Source organism: Topomyia yanbarensis, unplaced genomic scaffold (genome assembly GCF_030247195.1).
Source record: "Topomyia yanbarensis strain Yona2022 unplaced genomic scaffold, ASM3024719v1 HiC_scaffold_39, whole genome shotgun sequence".
NCBI classification, from domain to species: Eukaryota; Metazoa; Arthropoda; class Insecta; order Diptera; family Culicidae; genus Topomyia; species Topomyia yanbarensis.
The window spans coordinates 23,775-45,010 of NW_026683591.1; the positions used below are offsets into that span (position 1 = coordinate 23,775).

At 40.6% G+C, this 21,236-nt stretch overlaps 1 protein-coding gene across 1 annotated transcript; it reads right to left on the reverse strand.

Annotated features, from left to right (window-relative positions):
* Positions 1-19,017: 19,017 nt before the first annotated feature.
* On the reverse strand, positions 19,018-19,727 carry LOC131695359 (uncharacterized). Its single transcript, XM_058983817.1, has 2 exons — positions 19,440-19,727; positions 19,018-19,365 (listed from the first exon to the last, which is right to left on the reverse strand). Exons 1-2 carry the CDS (start codon positions 19,725-19,727, stop codon positions 19,018-19,020), a joined length of 636 nt encoding a protein of 211 aa, XP_058839800.1.
* Positions 19,728-21,236: the final 1,509 nt, after the last annotated feature.

The following is a 21,236-nucleotide window of genomic DNA, read 5'->3' on the forward strand; positions in this document are numbered from 1 at the left end:
GGTTCACGAGAAGAGAATGAGAACCGCCCGCCTCGAGTTTGCATCGGTGGCGACGAAATCGAGGTGGTTGAAGAGTTCGTGTACTTGGGCTCACTGGTGACCGCCGACAATGATACCAGCAGAGAGATTCGTAGACGCATCGTGGCAGGAAATCGTGCTTACTTTGGCCTCCGCAAGACACTTCGGTCGAACAGAGTTCGCCGTCGTACGAAGTTGACCATCTAAAAGACGCTGATTAGACCGGTAGTTCTCTACGGGCACGAGACCTGGACCATGCCCGTGGAGGACCAACGCGCACTTGGTGTCTTCGAACGGAAAGTGCTGCGTACCATCTACGGTGGAGTGCAGATGGAAGACGGCACATGGAGACGGCGAATGAACCATGAGTTGCATCAGCTGTTGGGGGAGCCGCCCATCTGTCATACCGCGAAAATCGGACGACTACGGTGGGCCGGGCACGTAGCCAGAATGTCGGACAATAGCCCGGTGAAAACGGTTCTCAATTGCAACCCGACCGGTACAAGAAGACGTGGCGCGCAGCGAGCACGATGGATCGACCAGGTGGAAGACGATTTGCGGACCCTTCGCAGACTGCGTGGCTGGCGACGCGCGGCCATGGACCGAGTGGAATGGAGGAATCTTTTGTATACGGCACAAACTGTTAATAAAACTTAAACTGTTAATAAATAAATAAATAAATAAATAAATAAATAAAAAATTTCAAATAGTTTATAATTTTCACAAACTTATTCGTAATATTGTGTAGGAAAAAGCAGAAAATTTCAGTATTTTCCCTATCTGCCACATATAAACCCTTAAGTATACCAATTAATTGGTATACGAATTGGAATAGATTCGCCAAATTTTGGAAGAAGTCTATAAAATAACTCCTTGAAAACTACGTACAAATTGTTGTAGTTCGATGCAATAAAAAATCCCCAAAAATGAAATGTACCTATTAATGTGAAACACAGTGAATAATACATACAATAAAGACTAATTTTTACCAGTCTCATGGTGTATTTTGTAAGTAAGGGATTGCCCACCACTCGGGTTCTTGTTTGCCCTGCGAACCCTTCTTTTCAGGGCGGCCTAGGTGCCTCTACAGAATTTCGGATTTTCGTGACAACGAAAAAGGGTAAACAAAACAAAATAAATTACTAAATTTACCGACTTTATTGTCCTCCAACTCTCCACTTCACTACGGCTGCTGGTGATTCACTGATGCGGGCGGAAAGGCGGGCGGTTTCCTCCGACCGGCCGGGACAACAACGGCCGCGTTCTCCTTTGGTCGTTGGCTTCGTTGTCTTTTAGCTAGGGAGGTGAGCTTGGCTCCTTTGTTGGAACCTCCCTAGCGACGGTGGTGATGAATCACCGGATTCTTTGCTCCCCGCAAAGAATCCCGGAAGACACTGCAGTGTTCTTCCCAGGGGGAGCCGTTGTCCACCCTGCTTCACCCTCCTTGGCTATTAGCTGGGAAGGAGAGCAAAGCTCGTTCGGCTTATCCTTCCCAGCGAGGGCGGATTGGTGCGTCTGGATCCTTTGCGGTTAGCCGGGGAAGCGAAAATTTCTTGATGATTAGCTTCCCCCGACGGCGATCCAGCACCACGAAATAAACAAGCGCACAAACCACGGGTCGGCACTTTACGACGGATAACTTTCCGTCACACACGCGCACTTCGCACTATTGTGGCTGGAAACTGTCCTGAACTGATGTAACCGGGACGTCTGTATTTTACCGTGGTCTGTCACTATCTAACTAAACTCGATGGCCGCCTTCCGCACTCAGCCATAACAAACTGCCAACCGCCTTGTCGCACAGCTGTCAACGATGAGCAGCATAACCAGTGCACACGAATTTTCGCAAGAGGAGAGCGGTTGCCTACCTAAGCCCTATGTTACTAATTCACAAACATAAAACAAAAATTATCTAACCTATCTGTGCGAATAAACCCGTTCACAAATGCGAAAGTGAACAAAAATTTACAACTAAATGTGAACGGTAGCGAACAACGGTGAGCATAATTTTACGTAAACAATACACTCTACGGAGTGTATCTGCCAAAAAAAGGTATATTTCCACCCAGTGCTAAATTGTTACCCTGACGGGTTACAATTTTAGGCTGACAAAATGGTGACATTGACTAAATCGGGCAATTTTTTTTCTTTATAATAAACTGAAGCTGTTAAATATACTTCCCGTCCCTTGATGTAGTCTGATAACTATTTCTGATTATGATGAACTTTTTGTTTTTGCATATTTCCATCTTCATGATAAGGAAAACATGCTCAAGAAAGGATTTACTCGAATTCAGTCTTGTTCGTCTGCTAGAGCCCATCAAACATATGTTCATATTTGGCTGATAAAATCGGAGTTTCAATGTGTTATAATAGATATTCTGCATTCGAAGAAGTTTTTTTTGTAAACGAGTGTAGAACGACTTTGTTTCTACTTACTTGAAGTCAGCGGCGTAGCCAGAAACTCGGTTTGGTGGGGGTTTTGTGAAAATCGATCTTACTGTCCAAACGGCATAATTCCGAAACCGTAATTTTTGAAGTTTTAAAATTATACAGAATTAATTTTTCAGAAAATAGTAACAGAGTTCGTGTCTTTAGCGAATTTGTTGAGACTTTATTGTAGTCATGAATATTAACCTGAGAAAATTTACCATAAATACTTCTTGGACGGTTTCCCCGTCAAAATTATTTTATCAAATGATGCGCTGTTTAGCGTTTGTAAAACTCATCGAAGATACTGAACCTCCGAAATTGGCGGTTTCAAAATGCATCATGCATATCTCGACCTTAAATTACTGTTTTTGAACATTTGACCTATACATATAATTGGTCATACAACAAAAATCAAATGCTCATCAAAATCGATCAGGACCTGCTAGAGTCGAATGGAATTCGTCATTTTTCATAAATTTCTCTCTACATTCGGAAAGTGTTATCCTCGTTATTAATCATATTACGTTTTCGTCTCAACTCGACGCATTCCCAAATCCACCTGGTGCAATTGTGCTTTTCTCATTTGTCCAGACAATTCCATGGCTGGTTATGTTCAATACAATGGTGGAAATGAATATTACATGTTCAGTACGATTTGCACATACATACAATGGATCGACAGCCACGATCTTGAGATACTATGTGATACAGAAACATCGCTTGAAACCAGCGGCGGATCATGGAGAAAGATCCGGGAGGTCCGGGTCCTGCCGAAAATTTTCAACTTGTTAAGAAAATTTAAACTAGTTTTAATTTTAAAGTAGCAACCCCTCACTGCATACTCCCTCCGGGCCTGTATGATTGACGATTTTTAGAGTGATTGTATAACATTTCTATATGAGAAAGGCAAAAATGTACCAAAGTCCAAAAAAGTCAATTTTTGTCAAACATTATTTTTTTCGAGTTTACATCAAATCTCAATGTTTCATGCATTTTAAAGTCATTTGGCATCAGAAATACAAATTTGATTTTGAAAATTTTTCATTTCAGTTTGTATAGGAATTTGCTTTGTGATTGCAATCTTCAACTCGCAACTCCGGAACCGGAAGTCCAATCAATAAAAAAAATCAATAGCAGCCGATGGAAAGGTTGTATCTTTCATTTGAGACTAACTTTGTGCCACTCGGTCCAGCCATCTCACATTTTTTTTTCACAGCCAGGTCACATTTTTTCCACATACACACATACATACACACACAGACATTTTCCGATCTCGACGAACTGAGTCGATTGGCATATGACACCCGGCCCTCCGGGTCGGTTTTAGATTAACGAATTCTAGAGTGAATGGGAAAGGCAAAAACATTTTTAGTAGATGTTGAAAGTTATGCATTTTTTAGTGAGCAGTTCTATGTTTCATAGACATTAAATCAATTTTAACTTCGCTTCCTATTAAATAAAGACCCTTATTACAGTACATCTCTACAAAAGCGAGCTCAATTTGAAAAGAAATCCGAGGATTATGATTGAACTCTGGAATTTTCTATTGGAATGTTCTCAGGCAGGAATTTGATATTGATGCTATTAGACAACTTTGAAATCAAGACCAGTTACATATTGTAACCAACGGGTTTCAATTTCTCCAACTCGACCCAAATTAATATGAAAATTTGTTTTTTTTTATATTGTTTATCTATTTGAGAGTGATAATTATATAAATTTGAATTTAGCAGAATCAAGGGGCAAACTTTGATCGAAATATTTGAATTGTATAATGAATTTACTAACCTATAATTTTAAAATCTAGCTAGGTATAATACTAAACCATGCGCCAAAAAAAAAATAGGAAAAATAGCGAAGTAATCACTCTCAAAAGAACATTGAAAGCTAGGGTATAATAACCGTCAATTTAAAAATAATCGCTAATTGAGTATTAGGGTGGCTACATACGAAACTCTGCGTCTACGGGATGTAGAGCCACGATCAATATAGTTGGCAGGTTTCGTTGCGTTCGGGATATGAGAGTGAGAGTTCCGGTATGGGAGAGAGAGCAAGGACTATAAAAGGAGATGAAGTGATGTGGGTAGGTCTCTTTTATTAAGTACGACACTAGTGTGACGGGAATGCGGTCCCTCGAGCGCGGTTTAAGGATTAAACCAAAAAGCTACATTCGGGCGAAATTTTAAGTGAAGTGTGCCATTAAAAATCACCGTTGTGATATAGTGAGGCGGGAAGTTCGTGGAGTGGTGTCCTTTGAACGAAGAAAAGCGCTGCTATCAGGACCGGCAGTGAGCGTGTCGAAAAGTTAGAGGTCCTATAGCTAGACGCATGCCCGAATTAAAATATGTCGTGCGGCTTCCCCCTTAAAAAACGTTTTTAATCCACCTAACAGTGTGATGAGACATTTCTTATAACTCTTATCACTCTCTTCGGATATTATCTCGTTTGAGAACATTTAGAACTTGATGCTTCGCGATGTTTTTGATAACATACTACATGGGATAGTAGCAGGACTCAGAGAATCGCTCAAATCAGCATAGGACAACATCAGTGCTAGAAATCTCAAACCAAATCAATGGGAAAGCGAAAAATTGGCCCATAAAATAGACATACCAACGAATTATTGTTAATGCTCTGTTAATAAAGTATCTATATTGTGGTGGGAAAACTGAATTTTCCTAAAGGGGTTATACATTGTACTGAGCCAAAAAAATGGAATTTTTTTTTAATCGATTTGAAGTTTATACTTTACTCACATTCCCAACGCGACTGAGAACTAAGAAATCAACGCTTTTTCTTGAAAAGGGCGATACTAGCAGTGATACCATTCAAAGAAAATCAACAGTGAATAGTTCCAGACTTGGTTTTATTTCCTATTTAAGAACTATTGTGTTTTTTACATCCTAGATTGCATGTTTCAGTGATCGAAACCCAAAACTTCATAAAGTATTTGAAATTATTAAATTAAAATTTGTTTTTGCTATTGAAATTGACAAAATGATAGTATCGGCCCTTTGGCGATTGTTTACTTTTTCGGTCCCATCTATCAGCATTGAAGTATCGCCCTTACGTTTTTTTACAATAACTACCGTTTTACACCACCGATTTCGTCCGTGTTTTTTCAATAGAGATCATTGTTACTATTTACAGCTGGTATCAGCTTGATAATCCTAAAAAAATACGAAAATAACAGTTTCGCCTCTAAACTGCTAGCAAAAAAAGTATCGCCCTGTTTATTTGATTCGAGCGTGGAGGGCTAAACTTTAAATAAACAAACAAAAATACAGTTTCGCCCGTTGTATTTTTTGCTGTAGTTTAAGAAAGCAATATCGTAGAATCCAAATTTTTAGGTTAATTTGTTGCGTTTCAAAGGCCTCATTCGCATGTATGAAAAAAGCCTTATGTTTACATTTGTAAGTATCGCCCTTTTCACAAAAAAGCGTTGAAATGAAGTCGCAGCTCCTGATATCACGCTATCTCTGAAGTGCATGCGTGCATAGTTCCAAATTTTACTTCGACATCGACTTTTTCTAAAGGTGACTTCCCAGTAGTATCCTTGATTTGAATTGTTATCGCTAATCCTAATGCCAAAGAACAAATAAAAACCTCACGAAAACGAACGGTTTGGGAAAATCATCATCATTACTGGAATTTTCATTTTCACGAAACTTTTCGATAACCTTCCGTCACTTGCGTTAATGCACTGGGTGCACAGTGCTCTGAAAATCTAGCGAAATCATCTTAGGGCAGCAGCGGGTTCGTAAAGAATACTAAAAATTAATTTCTATTCCATAATTTTCAGTTCAGCAATTCGAGAGATCGTGCTCACAGCAAGCCATGAAAAATAGACTACGTTGTGAAGCGATGGTCGCTATTTATTAAAAAATCACGGTTAAATAAAAAATAAAACTATTAAAAAATTTCAAATAGTTTATAATTTACACAAACTTATTAGGAAAAATTGTTTAATAAGCTTTCGTAATATTGTGTAGGAAAAAAGCTGAAAATTTCAGTATTTTCTCTATCTCCAAATATAAACCCTTAAGTATACCAATTAATTGGAATAAGTTCACCAAATTTTGGAAGAAGTCTATAAAATAACCCCTTGAAAACTACCTAAAAATTGTTGTAGTTCGATGCAATAAAACAATCTCCAAAAAAGAAATGTACCTATTAATGTGAAACACAGCGAATAATACATACAATAAAGACCCATTTTTATCAGTCTCATGGTGTATTTTAGGCTGACAAAATGGGGACGTTGACTAAATCGGGCAATTTTTTTTCTTTATAATAAACTGAAGCTGTTAAAATATTCTTCTCGTCCCTTGATGCAGTCTGACAACTATTTCTGATTATGATGAACTTTTTATTTTCGCATATTTCGCATATCTTCATGATAAGGAAAACATGCTCAAGAAAAGATTTTCTCGAATTCAGTCTTGTTCGTCTGATAGAGCCCATCAAACATATGTTCATTTTTAGCTGATAAAATCGGGGTTTCAATGTGTTATAATAGATATTCAGCATTCGAAGAAGTTTCTTTTGAACGAGTGTAGAACGACTTTGTTTCTACTTACTTGAAATCAGCGGCCAGAAATTCGGTTTGGTGAAAATCGATCATACTGTCCAAACGGCATAATTTCGAAACCGTAATTTTTGAAGTTTTAAAATTATGCAGAATTAATTTTTCAGAAAATAGTAACAGAGTTCGAGTCTTTAGCGAATTTGTTGAAACTTTATTGTAGTCATGAATATTAACCTGAGAAATTCACCATAAATACTTCTTGGACGATATACCGTCAAAATTATTTTATCAAATGATGCGCTGTTTAACGTTTGTAAAACTCATCGAAGATACTAAACCTCCGAAATTGGCGGTTTCAAAATGATGCTATCTTGACCTAAAATTACTGTTTTTAAACATTCGACCTATACATATAATTGGTCATACAACAAACATCAAATGCTCATCTTAATCGATCAGAACCTGCTAGAATCGAATGGAAATCGTCATTTTTTCATAAATTTCTCTCTACATTCGGAAAGTGTTATTCTCGTTATTAATCATATTACGTTTTCGTCTCAACTCGACGCATTCCCAAAATAAAAACCTGTTTTAATCCACCTAGTGGTGCAATTGTGCTTTTCTCATTTGTCCAGACTACGATTCCATGGCTGGTTATGTTCAATACAACAGTGGAAATGAATATTACATGTTCAGTACGATTTGCACATACATACAACGGATCGACAGCCACGATCTTGAGATACTATGTGATACTGAAACATCGCTTGAAACCAGCGGCGGATCATGGAGAAATATCCGGGAGGTCCAGATCCTGCTGAAAATTTTCAACTTGTTAAGAAATTTTAAACTAGTTTTAATTTTAAAGTAGCAACCCCTCACTGCATACTCCCTCCGGGCCGGTATGATTGACGATTGGTATGGTGTTATACCCCAAAACCTTCTCTTGGCTACGCCGTTGCTTGGAGTTATTTATTTCGCTTTTCATTTTCCGATATGTTTCAGATCGATCCGATGGTTATAAGTTAGAAAAATTGCAGTCAGAAGGATCGCACAAATGAACATTTTTGTACTGATAAGTTATCAAGTTCCTTCCAGACAACTTGGAAGTGTTCAGTGATTATTTCTAGCGGTTGTAGATAGTAAAATGAAATACAAAATTCGTTTTATCGAAATAATGTTTGGCTTATTTCAATGGATTATTACTATATTGAACAATAAATAGGCGATAAAGAGTAATCAACAAACAACAAGCCATAACTTTTAAAGTATTCAAAATAGATATTTGAAGTCTTCAGTAAAGTTATTCACAAAAGTAAGAGCTACAAATTTGTTGAAGGCATCATTTCGATATAATCACTTCCAAGAAAATTTGTTAAAATATCTCACTCATAGGGGGATTAATCAGCAAAAGCACAATACCAAAAGAAAGGGCATATTGCCTCCATTAAATTCTCCGAAGATACTATTGACCTAAAATAAGCCGTTTTGGCGTTAATAATAGATTACATGTATTTGGTTATATTTCTGGCAATGGGAAATGATAAAAATCTTTCGTCCGCATTTAATGCTAAATATCTCTTTTGATAATAGTCCGATTTCAACAATCTATAGCTTGTTCGAAAGGTATTCGTTAAAGCTGTCCAAAAACATATAAACTGTTAATCTACATTGTCAATTTCGGCAGATAACTCAAAAAAACTGCAAAAAACGCCATTTTTGCGCATTCAAACATTCATATCTTGGAAACTAAACATCAGAATCAAAAACAAATTAATAGCGTTCATATTGTTTTTTAGTTCTTTCATTTAAAATTGGTTTGGATAAGATCGGTTCAGCCATTGCTGAGAAACACGAATGAGAATTTGTCCGTTACATACACACACACACAGACACACACACACACAGACATTGTCCCAAATCGTCGAGCTGAGTCGATTGGTATATAAGACTCGGCCCTCCGGGCCTCGGAAAAAATCTTGAAAGTTTGAGCGAATTCTATACATTTCTTTTATAAGAAATGTAAAAACCCACTCTTATTAGTGCACCCTGTAAATCTAGTGTCCGCTCGAGTACGCCCTGATCGTACGTCAACACACGATCCCGCATCCCGTCGATCGATCACCCCACGCGGGTGACTATACCTCATCGATCTCGCCATTACGATCGATGTGGAATACCGTTGTGAAAGAAGACACGTTGGACCCAACACTAAGAAGCCTGACTCCGCATCCTGCCCCCCCCCCCCTTCGTCGTCACATCAGCAACCACTACTACGGTGGTAGTCCGATCCAGCTATCCCACACTACCCGGCCATCGTGAACTCTCACCGAACGCCGACGACCCGTCACCACCACCGTTGCGACCGGCGAGTCGCTCAGTAAGGTATGTGAGTACCCCTAACATGACCTGTCTGCTCTGTCCGGACGAACAGTCTATCCGGTAGTTTCTACCCATCAAGGCGCCCACCCAACTAACGGCCGCACCATGCTAGCCAACGAAAATGAATAAATTGTAATTTGTAAAGTAATGATTGCGCAAGATAAAATTTATAGAATTTAATCTAACTTAAAAATTATCTTTCAATAATAACCGTGAAATGCAGTTAAACTAGTCTTTTTACATAATCGGATCCGAAAAAGATCATTGTGAGGTCATTTTGGAGAAGGTAAGTGCCAATCTGTCGTTCTATCTCCTAGTTTGCCCAGAGAAAGAGTAGTTAGCCGGGAATCGTTTATTTTAATAAAAAGAGTGAAAATTGACTTCGTTTCAATTGGCGCAACAGCGTAAAATATTAAATAAAATATTTCTTCGAAATATTTTCTGTTTGTGAAGGGGATGAACGATAAATTGGCACTGCATTTTTCGCGATCAGTCTGTTTAGACTCGGTGCATGATAATTATTCTCGACAACGTAATTAGTACATCGACAGCAGACGGAATAAGTTTGAAGAGTCCTAGTAGGCTTTTATTTCGTTTAGATTGCCGAAGCGATTTGACGCTTGTATTAATTGGTTTTCCCTCCAATGCTTTCGTGGTCATTCTAGGTTGTTTTCCGTGTTTTATGATACAAAATGGAGTCATACGGTTCATTTCCTCCGTCTCTTAATCGGGACAAAACATTCGACAAATGGTATCAGGATATGCGGGTGGATTTATTAGCTGATGATGAGCTTGCTTTTGAAGTGATAGTTCGGGAAATCGCAGTAGAGAGTGATAAATCGCAAATGCGACGTTGCCTGAGAGCTAGATTAAGAGTTGAGAAGGAAGAAGGAAAAAGAAGCATGACCTTGAAATCTAACCCGTTGATTCAGATAGAACTGTGTAAGAGTAAATTAGAGGAGATCGAGATGATTCTCCGGGAAAAGAAAGGCGATAGCCCAACAGCGTGCAAAGATCGTTTACTTCATCTTGGCGCAAGAACCCAATTGGCCTTGAAGTACGTCCCCGAGAATGCCAAAGACGATTTAGCTTTAATTTTTACGATGGTTACTGACCACCTTTATTATTTCTATTACAAAGCTGTTATCTTGCAATCCACGGACAGTGATGCAGATGGGGAGGAAAATGAATTAGAAGGGGGGAGTATGCCGTCTTTAGCGGAAATTTTATCGAAAGCTCCGATGAATTTGGAAGTTTTGGAAGTGAATGTGAAAGTTTTGATTCATGAATTAGAGAAGCAAAAGAGGGCTGAAGAGCGAGAATTTTTGTTAAGAGCGGAAATTGCTCAATTAGAGCATCAATTACAGCAGTTAACAGTTAATAATGAAACTAGAAATCAGCAGGTACAGACTGAGATAATTGAGGAACCAACCGCCGTTCATGAACTGCCTCCTCTAGCGTTTCCTGTGGTGTCTTCATCTGCGGAAGGGCCCTTCGGCCAACCGATAGTGCACAATAACCGGTCGAGTTTTGGTAACTTTAAGCCCTTTGGCGTTGGTATGAGTACTTTTAACACCTACCCAACAAACACGTATGTGGCGGCCAATTCATTTAGTCACCCAATTCCTTCAGTGTCAATTCAGCCTACCTTATATAATTTTCCAAACCCATCATCATACCAACAAACAGGGTGTGATTCATTCGTAAAATGGGCGAACCCTGTTTCAACCGCTCTTCCTTACAAGACCGGAGCTCCCTTCTCAGATTCCCGACCCTTCGGGCTTAATAATTACGGGAATTTACAACCGCCATTACCATCGCACCATACTCTTCCCGTATCCAAATGGGCGATAGAAAAGTATGCCGGGGACGATCAAGGATTAAACTTGAATGAGTTCTTGTTTAAAGTAAAAAATTTGGCACTCTCGGAAAGAGTATCAGACGTTGTGCTATTCGATTCAGCCCTGCACTTATTTACGGGGCCAGCTTTAAATTGGTACCATTCGATGCGTTCTACTGGTCGTTTGTATAACTGGGATCATTTGGTTATGGAATTACGGTGTGCCTTCGTGCACCCGGATCTTGATAACATGATTAAAATGAAGGTGTACATGCGAAAACAGCAAAGGAACGAATCTTTCCAGTCATACTACTATGACATAGAAAAATTGTTTCGATCAATGAGCTGTGACATTTCTGAAGATGAGAAAATGAAAATAGTTAATCAAAATATGCGCAGTGATTACCGCAAACAGTTGACTTTTCTTCCTATCTATGACCTTCCGTCGCTGATCGCCGCGGGAAGGAGAGTAGATGCAAATAACTTTTCCCTTTATAATAAGATGTTTGGAACTGAGAAGGTAAATACCGTAGCGGCTTTCCAGGAAAACAAAAAGGAAAGTAATAAACCACCGGCACGAGTCGATAATCGTTCACCCAACAGTGGGCTTCAAAACCGCCCAAATCAACAAACCCTTCGTCCCCCCAACAACAACAATGCTCCTCCTCCCAACTCTGGGCGAAGGCAGTCTTCAGCTCTAGACAAACTGGTTGACTCTCATCGACCCCCGGGGGTGCATGCGTGCTATAATTGTGGTAAATTAAATCATCAGCATGAAGAATGCCCAGACCCGAAGCGAGTTTTTTGTTTAATTTGTGGATTCAAGGGCTTCGAAACCACAAACTGTCCCTATTGTCGAAAAAACGGCATCCAGACGGACCAAAGTCGCGGTTCGTCCATGCAAACTCATCGCGCTTAAACTTCAGTGAGCAGGCTGATTCTGAACGATAGAAGTAGCTACAGATAGTATGTATGCCCTTCCATTAGAAGTAAATCAGATTACTCTATTAGGTAAAGACGATAATCGGCCCTACATCCAACTGAACATTTACGGCATACCCACTCTGGCTTTACTGGACAGTGGTAGCCAATCAACAATGATAAATGCATCTATTTTTAATAAAATTAAGGTTAAGCTACGACCTCTGGATAATCCTATAATTTTGAAAACAGCTAGCGGAGAGGTCTTAGATATCAAAGGACAGCTGTTCATTCCGTTTACGGTGGATGGACAAACTAAGATCGTCAGGACTCTAGTCGTCCCTCAGCTTGCTGTAAACTGTTTATGTGGAATGAACTTTTGGAATAAATTCAATATTATACCTAAAATTGAATACACCGCATTCGCGGAAGAGTTGGAATCCACAAAACTGCCCCCTAATTCAACTTTGACTCCAGAGGAGCTGTTGAAAATTGAACATATCCAGAAAACATTCAAAGTCGCGGAATCAGGTAAGATTCCCGCCACCCCTTTAATATCGCACTATATAGAGTTGAAACCAGAATGGAGAGATAAGCCAGCCGTACGACAATTTCCGTATGTGATGTCTCCAAAGGTGCAGGGATTAGTCTCCCAAGAACTAGAACGCATGTTAAGTTTAGGTATCATAGAGCGCACCAATTCCGATTGGGCCTTGAATGTGGTGCCCGTGATAAAACCCAGTGGAAAAGTTCGACTTTGTTTGGACGCCCGAAAGATTAATGAGAGGACCGTGCGTGATTCCTACCCTTTACCTCACCCAGGACGAATACTTGGTCAACTTCCGCGGGCGAAATATCTCACAACAATAGACTTGTCTGAGGCATTTCTTCAAATTCCGTTGGAAGTACGGTCACGTAAATATACGTCCTTCTGCGTTCAGGGTAAAGGGCTGTTTCGGTTCACCCGTCTCCCGTTTGGACTAACTAACAGTCCAGCAACGCTATCTCGGTTGATGGATCGGGTGTTGGGATTCGGGGAGTTGGAACCAAACGTTTTCGTATACTTAGATGACATAGTCATAGTAACGGAAACGTTTGAGGAACACGTTGGGATACTTTTGGAGGTCTCTCGGCGTCTGAGTCAAGCCAATTTGGCTATTAACTTGGAAAAGTCGAAGTTTGGAGTTACAGAATTACCATTTTTAGGGTATATTCTATCCACTACGGGACTACGTCCTAATCCAGAAAAAGTACGCCCAATTGTGGAGTACGAGCGACCGGTAACCATTACTAAGCTACGGAGGTTTATTGGAATGGCAAATTACTACTGACGTTTCCTTCCCGATTTTAGTGGTATAGTAGCACCACTAACAGAATTGCTCAAAACTAAAAGTAAAGTAGTACAGTGGTCCGACGTTGCCGAAAAGGCGTTCAACACGATCAAGGAACGGCTGATCACTGCCCCGGTATTGAGTAGCCCTGACTTCAGTCAGGAGTTTGTAATCCAAACAGACGCTTCGGACGTAGCCGTGGCCGCCGTACTAACACAAACTCAAAATGGGAGGGAGCATGTTATATCGTATTATTCCCACAAATTGACGACTCCCCAGCGGAACTACCACCCTGCGGAAAAAGAAGCCTTGGCTGCCTTATTGGCCATAGAGGAATTCCGCGGATATATAGAGTGCAGTCACTTTACCTTAGTGACCGACTCATCGGCGCTAACTCATATACTAACCACTTCCTGGAAAGTAGGATCACGTTGCAGTCGGTGGAGTTTGAAATTGCAGCAATACGACCTGATAATCATTCATCGCAAGGGGAAAGAAAATGTGGTGGCGGATGCATTGTCACGGAGTGTAGCTTCGATTTCAAATACCACTGACTCTTCATGGTATACCTCGTTACGACAGCAAGTTCTCCAAAATCCCGACAATTACGTAGATTTCCGCGTGTCGTATGGTCAAATTTATAAATTTGTATCCGCTGGAAACACTCTGTCTGATAAACGATATGAGTGGAAGCTGATTCCGCCCTCCGAAGGTCGTCTAGATATTTTGAAGGCTAATCACAACGAAGCCATGCACCTGGGTTACGATAAAACTCTGGCTCGAATCCGACAGCGGTTTTATTGGCCAAAAATGGCCAAAGAAATCAAGCAATACGTACAAAATTGTGCGACTTGCAAGGAAGTGAAGGGACCATCCACTCCTGTTACTCCACCGATGGGAGAAATGCGAATATCTGATCATCCTTGGCAGATCATCTTCGCGGACTTTGTCGGCCCTCTCCCCCGGAGCAAAAAAGGTAACCAGTACCTGCTAGTGGTGTTGGACCTATTCAGTAAATGGATTCTACTACAACCCATGAGACGCATTGAGAGCTCCGCTCTATGCTCACACTTGAAAAATGGATGGTTTTACAAAAACTCCACTCCCGAGGTAATCATCACCGATAACGGGGCGAGCTTCCTATCTCGCGAGTTCAAGAGTCTGTTAGACAAATTTGGAATTCACCATTGGTTAAATTCACGCTATCACTCCCAAGCCAATCCGGTGGAACGGGTTAATAGGACCGTGAACGCTTGTATTCGAACCTATGCTCGCGACGACCAGCGCCTCTGGGATACACGACTAGCGGAGATAGAGGCGGTCCTCAATACCAGTGTCCACAGCTCCAGTAACTTTACTCCATATTACGTAACCCATGGACATGAAATGTTCATCACTGGAACTGATCACCGTTTATCTAGACATCAAAACCACCTTTCCGCTGATCAGGTCGAAGAAAAAAAATCGACTCATTTCGGTGATATTTACGATCAAGTAAAAGCCAATCTAGTTAAAGCCAATGACACTTGTCGGAAACAGTACAATCTGCGACATCAGAGGTTTCCAAAAACTTTTCAGACTGGTCAATTAATTTACCGCAAACATATGCGCCTTTCAAGTGCCATAGATAGCTACAACGCTAAATACGGGTCCCAATACTTGCCATGTAAGGTCAAGGCAACGATTGGCACTTCCTCGTATGACCTTGTCGATATGGATGGTAAGCCCTTGGGCATCTGGCCAGCAGTTCACCTTAAGCCGGGCTGACCAGTTGAAAACCCATAAAATTCTTGCTTGCCGATTGAATTTGTCTCACTACTCCTATTATACTTAAGTTGATATCTGAAAGGTCAAACAAGGACATGTAGAGAAAGATATATAGCTTTTAGTCAGTTTATTCCATAGCCCATCCTCGTAGTATGTAGGTTTTGCAATCAGGATCCAGTGATCATATCTTTAAACCATCGTTGAGGGTGTCTATAAACACGGAAATTCTTTAAAATTACTCATCGTGGCCAGACAGATGCCAGGCCAAAAAAAAAATCCATTAGCTAGTTATAATTTAGAAATCGGGTCCACCACTTTAGAAGATGAGGTTTCAACTGCCTCTAAGAGCGGGTCGGTTCATTTAATTGGAATGAGTTACCTCAGATAACCACCATTACTAGCAAAGGTTGGGCGAGAAGCCGTCCTCGCACACAGTCTTACTCCGGACGCGGAGCTGTTATTATAATTAAATCTACCCGGGTAGGAAGTTCAAAGTATGCGCGCAAATACTAGGATAAATAGTGGTAGTAGTAGATGTGGAGGTAATTAGATAAGGTTAGTGGAGTAGTAATGCTAGGTCAGTGGAAATGATATATGTGTCTGTAGAGAGAGGGTTATATGAGCGAACGTGATTAAAATCTCCAGAGGCCTCTATAGTGGAATGATTGGGATAGAGTAAATGAAGGCGAATGAATGAGATCTACAGATTATCGACACTGGATTTAAATAGAAAATAAGAGCAAAACATTGCTATCAATTTTGTTGTGCTCCCGTGGTCCTGTATGCGTATATCGAGAGATTTTCACTTCCTTTTTTAACTCTTTTCGAATGCAGGAAAGCGGAGGTGTGAATAGACGAGCTCAAGGTCTCGCTTAGGGTTTATCTGAACGGATTAAGAACCTCTTTGAGTCTTCAGATTTATCCGTATGCTGTATAATTGATGTACTAAGACTTTTTAGAGATAATTCGATTAATCCAGTATAAACATTTGACAAAAAAAATCTTCGATTTTTTTTCTCCCAGCCCGGGGAGTATTGTAACCAACGGGTTTCAATTTCTCCAACTCGACCCAAATTAATATGAAAATTTGTTTTGTTTTATATTGTTTATCTATTTGAAAGTGATAATTATATAAATTTGAATTTAGCAGAATCAAGGGGCAAACTTTGATCGAAATATTTGAATTGTATAATGAATTTACTAACCTATAATTTTAAAATCTAGCTAGGTATAATACTAAACCATGCGCCAAAAAAAAAATAGGAAAAATAGCGAAGTAATCACTCTCAAAAGAACATTGAAAGCTAGGGTATAATAACCGTCAATTTAAAAATAATCGCTAATTGAGTATTAGGGTGGCTACATACGAAACTCTGCGTCTACGGGATGTAGAGCCACGATCAATATAGTTGGCAGGTTTCGTTGCGTTCGGGATATGAGAGTGAGAGTTCCGGTATGGGAGAGAGAGCAAGGACTATAAAAGGAGATGAAGTGATGTGGGTAGGTCTCTTTTATTAAGTACGACACTAGTGTGACGGGAATGCGGTCCCTCGAGCGCGGTTTAAGGATTAAACCAAAAAGCTACATTCGGGCGAAATTTTAAGTGAAGTGTGCCATTAAAAATCACCGTTGTGATATAGTGAGGCGGGAAGTTCGTGGAGTGGTGTCCTTTGGACGAAGAAAAGCGCTGCTATCAGGACCGGCAGTGAGCGTGTCGAAAAGTTAGAGGTCCTATAGCTAGACGCATGCCCGAATTAAAATATGTCGTGCGGCTTCCCCCTTAAAAAAAACCACTCTTATTAGTGCACACTGTAAATCTAGTGTCCGCTCGAGTACGCCCTGATCGTACGTCAACACACGATCCCGCATCCCGTCGATCGATCACCCCACGCGGGTGACTATACCTCATCGATCTCGCCATTACGATCGATGTGGAATACCGTTGTGAAAGAAGACACGTTGGACCCAACACTAAGAAGCCTGACTCCGCATCCTGCCCCCCCCCCTTCGTCGTCACATCAGCAACCACTACTACGGTGGTAGTCCGATCCAGCTATCCCACACTACCCGGCCATCGTGAACTCTCACCGAACGCCGACGACCCGTCACCACCACCGTTGCGACCGGCGAGTCGCTCAGTAAGGTATGTGAGTACCCCTAACATGACCTGTCTGCTCTGTCCGGACGAACAGTCTATCCGGTAGTTTCTACCCATCAAGGCGCCCACCCAACTAACGGCCGCACCATGCTAGCCAACGAAAATGAATAAATTGTAATTTGTAAAGTAATGATTGCGCAAGATAAAATTTATAGAATTTAATCTAACTTAAAAATTATCTTTCAATAATAACCGTGAAATGCAGTTAAACTAGTCTTTTTACATAATCGGATCCGAAAAAGATCATTGTGAGGTCATTTTGGAGAAGGTAAGTGCCAATCTGTCGTTCTATCTCCTAGTTTGCCCAGAGAAAGAGTAGTTAGCCGGGAATCGTTTATTTTAATAAAAAGAGTGAAAATTGACTTCGTTTCAATATCAGGACCCCATTCCGACAATTTATCAAAAGACCTCATGATGTTTACAACAACAGGTTATCAATGTACGAATCAGATAATTGTAATTGTAATATTGAATTAAATCAGTCAGCATCAATAAATTTTCAACTTCAATCCAATATTTTTTTTGGGTGTGGTGGGAGGGTGGGGGGGGGGTTGTATGGTGTTAAACCCCAAAACCGTCTCGCTTTTCATTTTCCAATATGTTTCAGATCGATCCGATGGTTATAAGTTAGAAAAATTGCAGTCAGAAGGATCGCACAAATGAACATTTTTACATTGATAAGTTATCAAGTTCCTTCCAGACAACTTGGAAGTGTTCAGTGATTATTTCTAGCGGAAGTAGATAGAAAAATGAAATACAAAATTCGTTTTATCGAAATAATGTTTAGCTTATTTCAATGGATTATTGCTATATTGAACAATAAATAGGCGACAAAGAGTAATCCACAAACAACAAGCCATAACTTTTAAAGTATTCAAAATAGATATTTGAAGTCTTCAGTAAAGTTATTCGCAAAAGTAAAGGCTATAAATTTGCTGAAGGCATCATTTCGATATAATCACTTACAAGAAAATTTGTGAAAATATCTTACTCCTAGGGGGATTAATCAGCAAAAGCACAATACCAAAAGAAAGGGCATATTGCCTCCATTAAATTCTGCGAAGATACTATTGACCTAAAATAAGCCGTTTTGGCGTTAATAATAGATTACATGTTTTTGGTCATATTTCTGGCAATGGGAAATGATAAAAATCTTTCATCCGCATTTAATGTTAAATATCTCTTTTGATAATAGTCCGATTTCAACAATCTATAGCTTGTTCGAAAGGTATTTGAATCATCAGGGAATGATCACGGATGTAATTGGGGTGGGACGGTGTATTTACGACGGTTTAGATAAAATATTTCACTTTGGTAAAAGCGCGATCGCTTATCGAAAAAACTTTATTACTCCGAAACAATATATTCCACGATGAGATATGTGTGACCGGTCTGATCGATAGGTAGAATAGAAGAGACAGATGAATCCACTATCAAAGGTGATTGGCGCTAAAGAGCGTGGGAAAAATCTACTTTGTAGTATTGCCACCAATGAATTTGATTGGGGCGCGTTCGCAATCAATTTTTAGACGGATTCTAATTTAAATTAATTAAATCTAGCATGACCGGCCACCTGAAATTATCAATTTCTCTATAATTCTAAAAATATTTCACTCAATACATTTCATTGACTTTTAAACTAATTTGATGAACAAATGATGTCGTCAGCTTGGTTGAGGGTTGCGCTGACTTCTTCATCCTCGTCGAACGTATCAGGTAACGGACACACCTTGTAGGCGGGTCGCCTGTAAGTTCCGGACGGTGTTCGCAGAACCACCACTCGTGAAACGTCGTCTTTTTCAGGAAAAATTTCTTCAACTCGAGCCAATGACCACCGCGTTAGAGATAAAAGCTGGTCTTGCAGGATCACCACCTGGCCAACCTTAAGGTTGACTTTTTCTGGGTTTACGGTAGCTTGTCGTTGTAGTTCTTTCAGGTACTCGTTTCTCCAGCGGTACCAAAAGTGCTGAACTTTCTGCTGGACGAACTGGAATCGATTCAATCGATTTATCGGTACTCTCTCCAATCTGGATCAGAGATGGCTTGGAGAGAAGAACCAACAAGAAAACGCCCCGGCGTTAGGGCGTGCAGATCGTTGGGATCCTCCGATAGAGAAACAAGCGGGCGGGAATTCATACAGCTCTCTATCTGCGCTAGAATCGTCAGCAAGTCTTCGTAGAACAATACGGTGTTGCCCAATTGACGAACGAGGTGACGTTTGGCCACCTTCACGGCTGCCTCCCAGAGGCCACCGAAATTTGGGGCACGTGGGGGTATCATGTGCCATGTGATTCCCTCCGTTGCGAGACTGGTAGCGATACGGTCTATTTCGGTGTGGTTGGTAAGCATTTTATAAAGGGCATGAAGCTCGTTTTTTGCGCCTATAAAATTTGTGGCATTATCCGAAAAAAGATGTTCGGGTCGACCTCGTCTAGCAACGAAGCGTCTTAAAGCAGACATAAAGGCAGACGTGGACAAATCACCAACAAGTTCAATGTGTACAGAAACACACGAACAGAGCTATATAGGCCTTCGCTGGAGCGGTTTTACGATTAGTGGATTTAATATACACTGGGCCGCAATAATCAATACCAGTGCGAGAGAATGGGCGGCTAGGGGTAACTCGCGCATGCGGAAGCTGTCCCATAGGTTGGTTTATTGGTTGCGGATTGGCACGAACACAATTATAGCAACGACGAATTTTGCTGCGTACAGCTCGTTTCCCATTTATTGGCCAATATTCGTTTCGAACAACTACGAGCGTGAGCGCGATTCCCCCATGAAGCAGTTGAAGATGATACGACATTAGGAGTAGGCGAGTGAAGTGATGACATCCAGGTAGTAATATTGGGTGCCGGGTACTGTAAATCTCATCTGACAGTTTGAGCCGGCCACCAACTCGAATTAGGCCAGAAGAATCGACAAACGGATTCAAAAGCTTCAAACTGGACTGCTTGGTAACATTTTTGCCTTGCTTGAGTTGTTTCAATTCTTGATCGAAGCATTCCCTTTGTACGATCTTTACCAGAACCGTTTTTGCTCGCTCCAATTCGTGAACCAATAATACTGTAGAGGTTGTTCGTTTTCCGCCTCTAGCATTATGAAAAAAAACCGCAGGCAATACGCGGTCGTACGTACCATTTTAAGATAGGACGAAAAACGGGCTACTAAGGGGTTGGGTAGCGTTGGGGTTTGAATAGTAAGGACAGAGTGTTTGCGTTCCAGTTCTTCATGCGAGTGTGTGGTCGATGTTATCCAGTTCTGTTTCGGCCAGTCATCCAATTCCCCCTGCATCCAATGTAGTCCATGTCTCCATTCACTGATATTCCCTAACTGCTCCACTGTCATATCGCGGGAAACTAAATCAGCCGGGTTGGTTGCACCAGGAACGTGACACCATTTGCCACCACGGGTTGTTTCTTGGATGTCTGCTACTCTGTTCGCAAACTTCGATGCAAACTCATCGCGCTTAAACTTCAGTGAGCAGGCTGATTCTGAACGATAGAAGTAGCTACAGATAGTATGTATGCCCTTCCATTAGAAGTAAATCAGATTACTCTATTAGGTAAAGACGATAATCGGCCCTACATCCAACTGAACATTTACGGCATACCCACTCTGGCTTTACTGGACAGTGGTAGCCAATCAACAATGATAAATGCATCTATTTTTAATAAAATTAAGGTTAAGCTACGACCTCTGGATAATCCTATAATTTTGAAAACAGCTAGCGGAGAGGTCTTAGATATCAAAGGACAGCTGTTCATTCCGTTTACGGTGGATGGACAAACTAAGATCGTCAGGACTCTAGTCGTCCCTCAGCTTGCTGTAAACTGTTTATGTGGAATGAACTTTTGG

Excerpts from the sequence above, each read along its gene's own strand:
- LOC131695359 (XM_058983817.1), bottom strand. The coding sequence starts at position 19,727 with ATGCTTACCAACCACACCGAAATAGACCGTATCGCTACCAGTCTCGCA. Across the intron at positions 19,366-19,439 it reads TAACGCCGGGGCGTTTTCTT|TTCGTCCAGCAGAAAGTTCA; the intron begins GTTGGTTCTTCT and ends AATCGATTCCAG.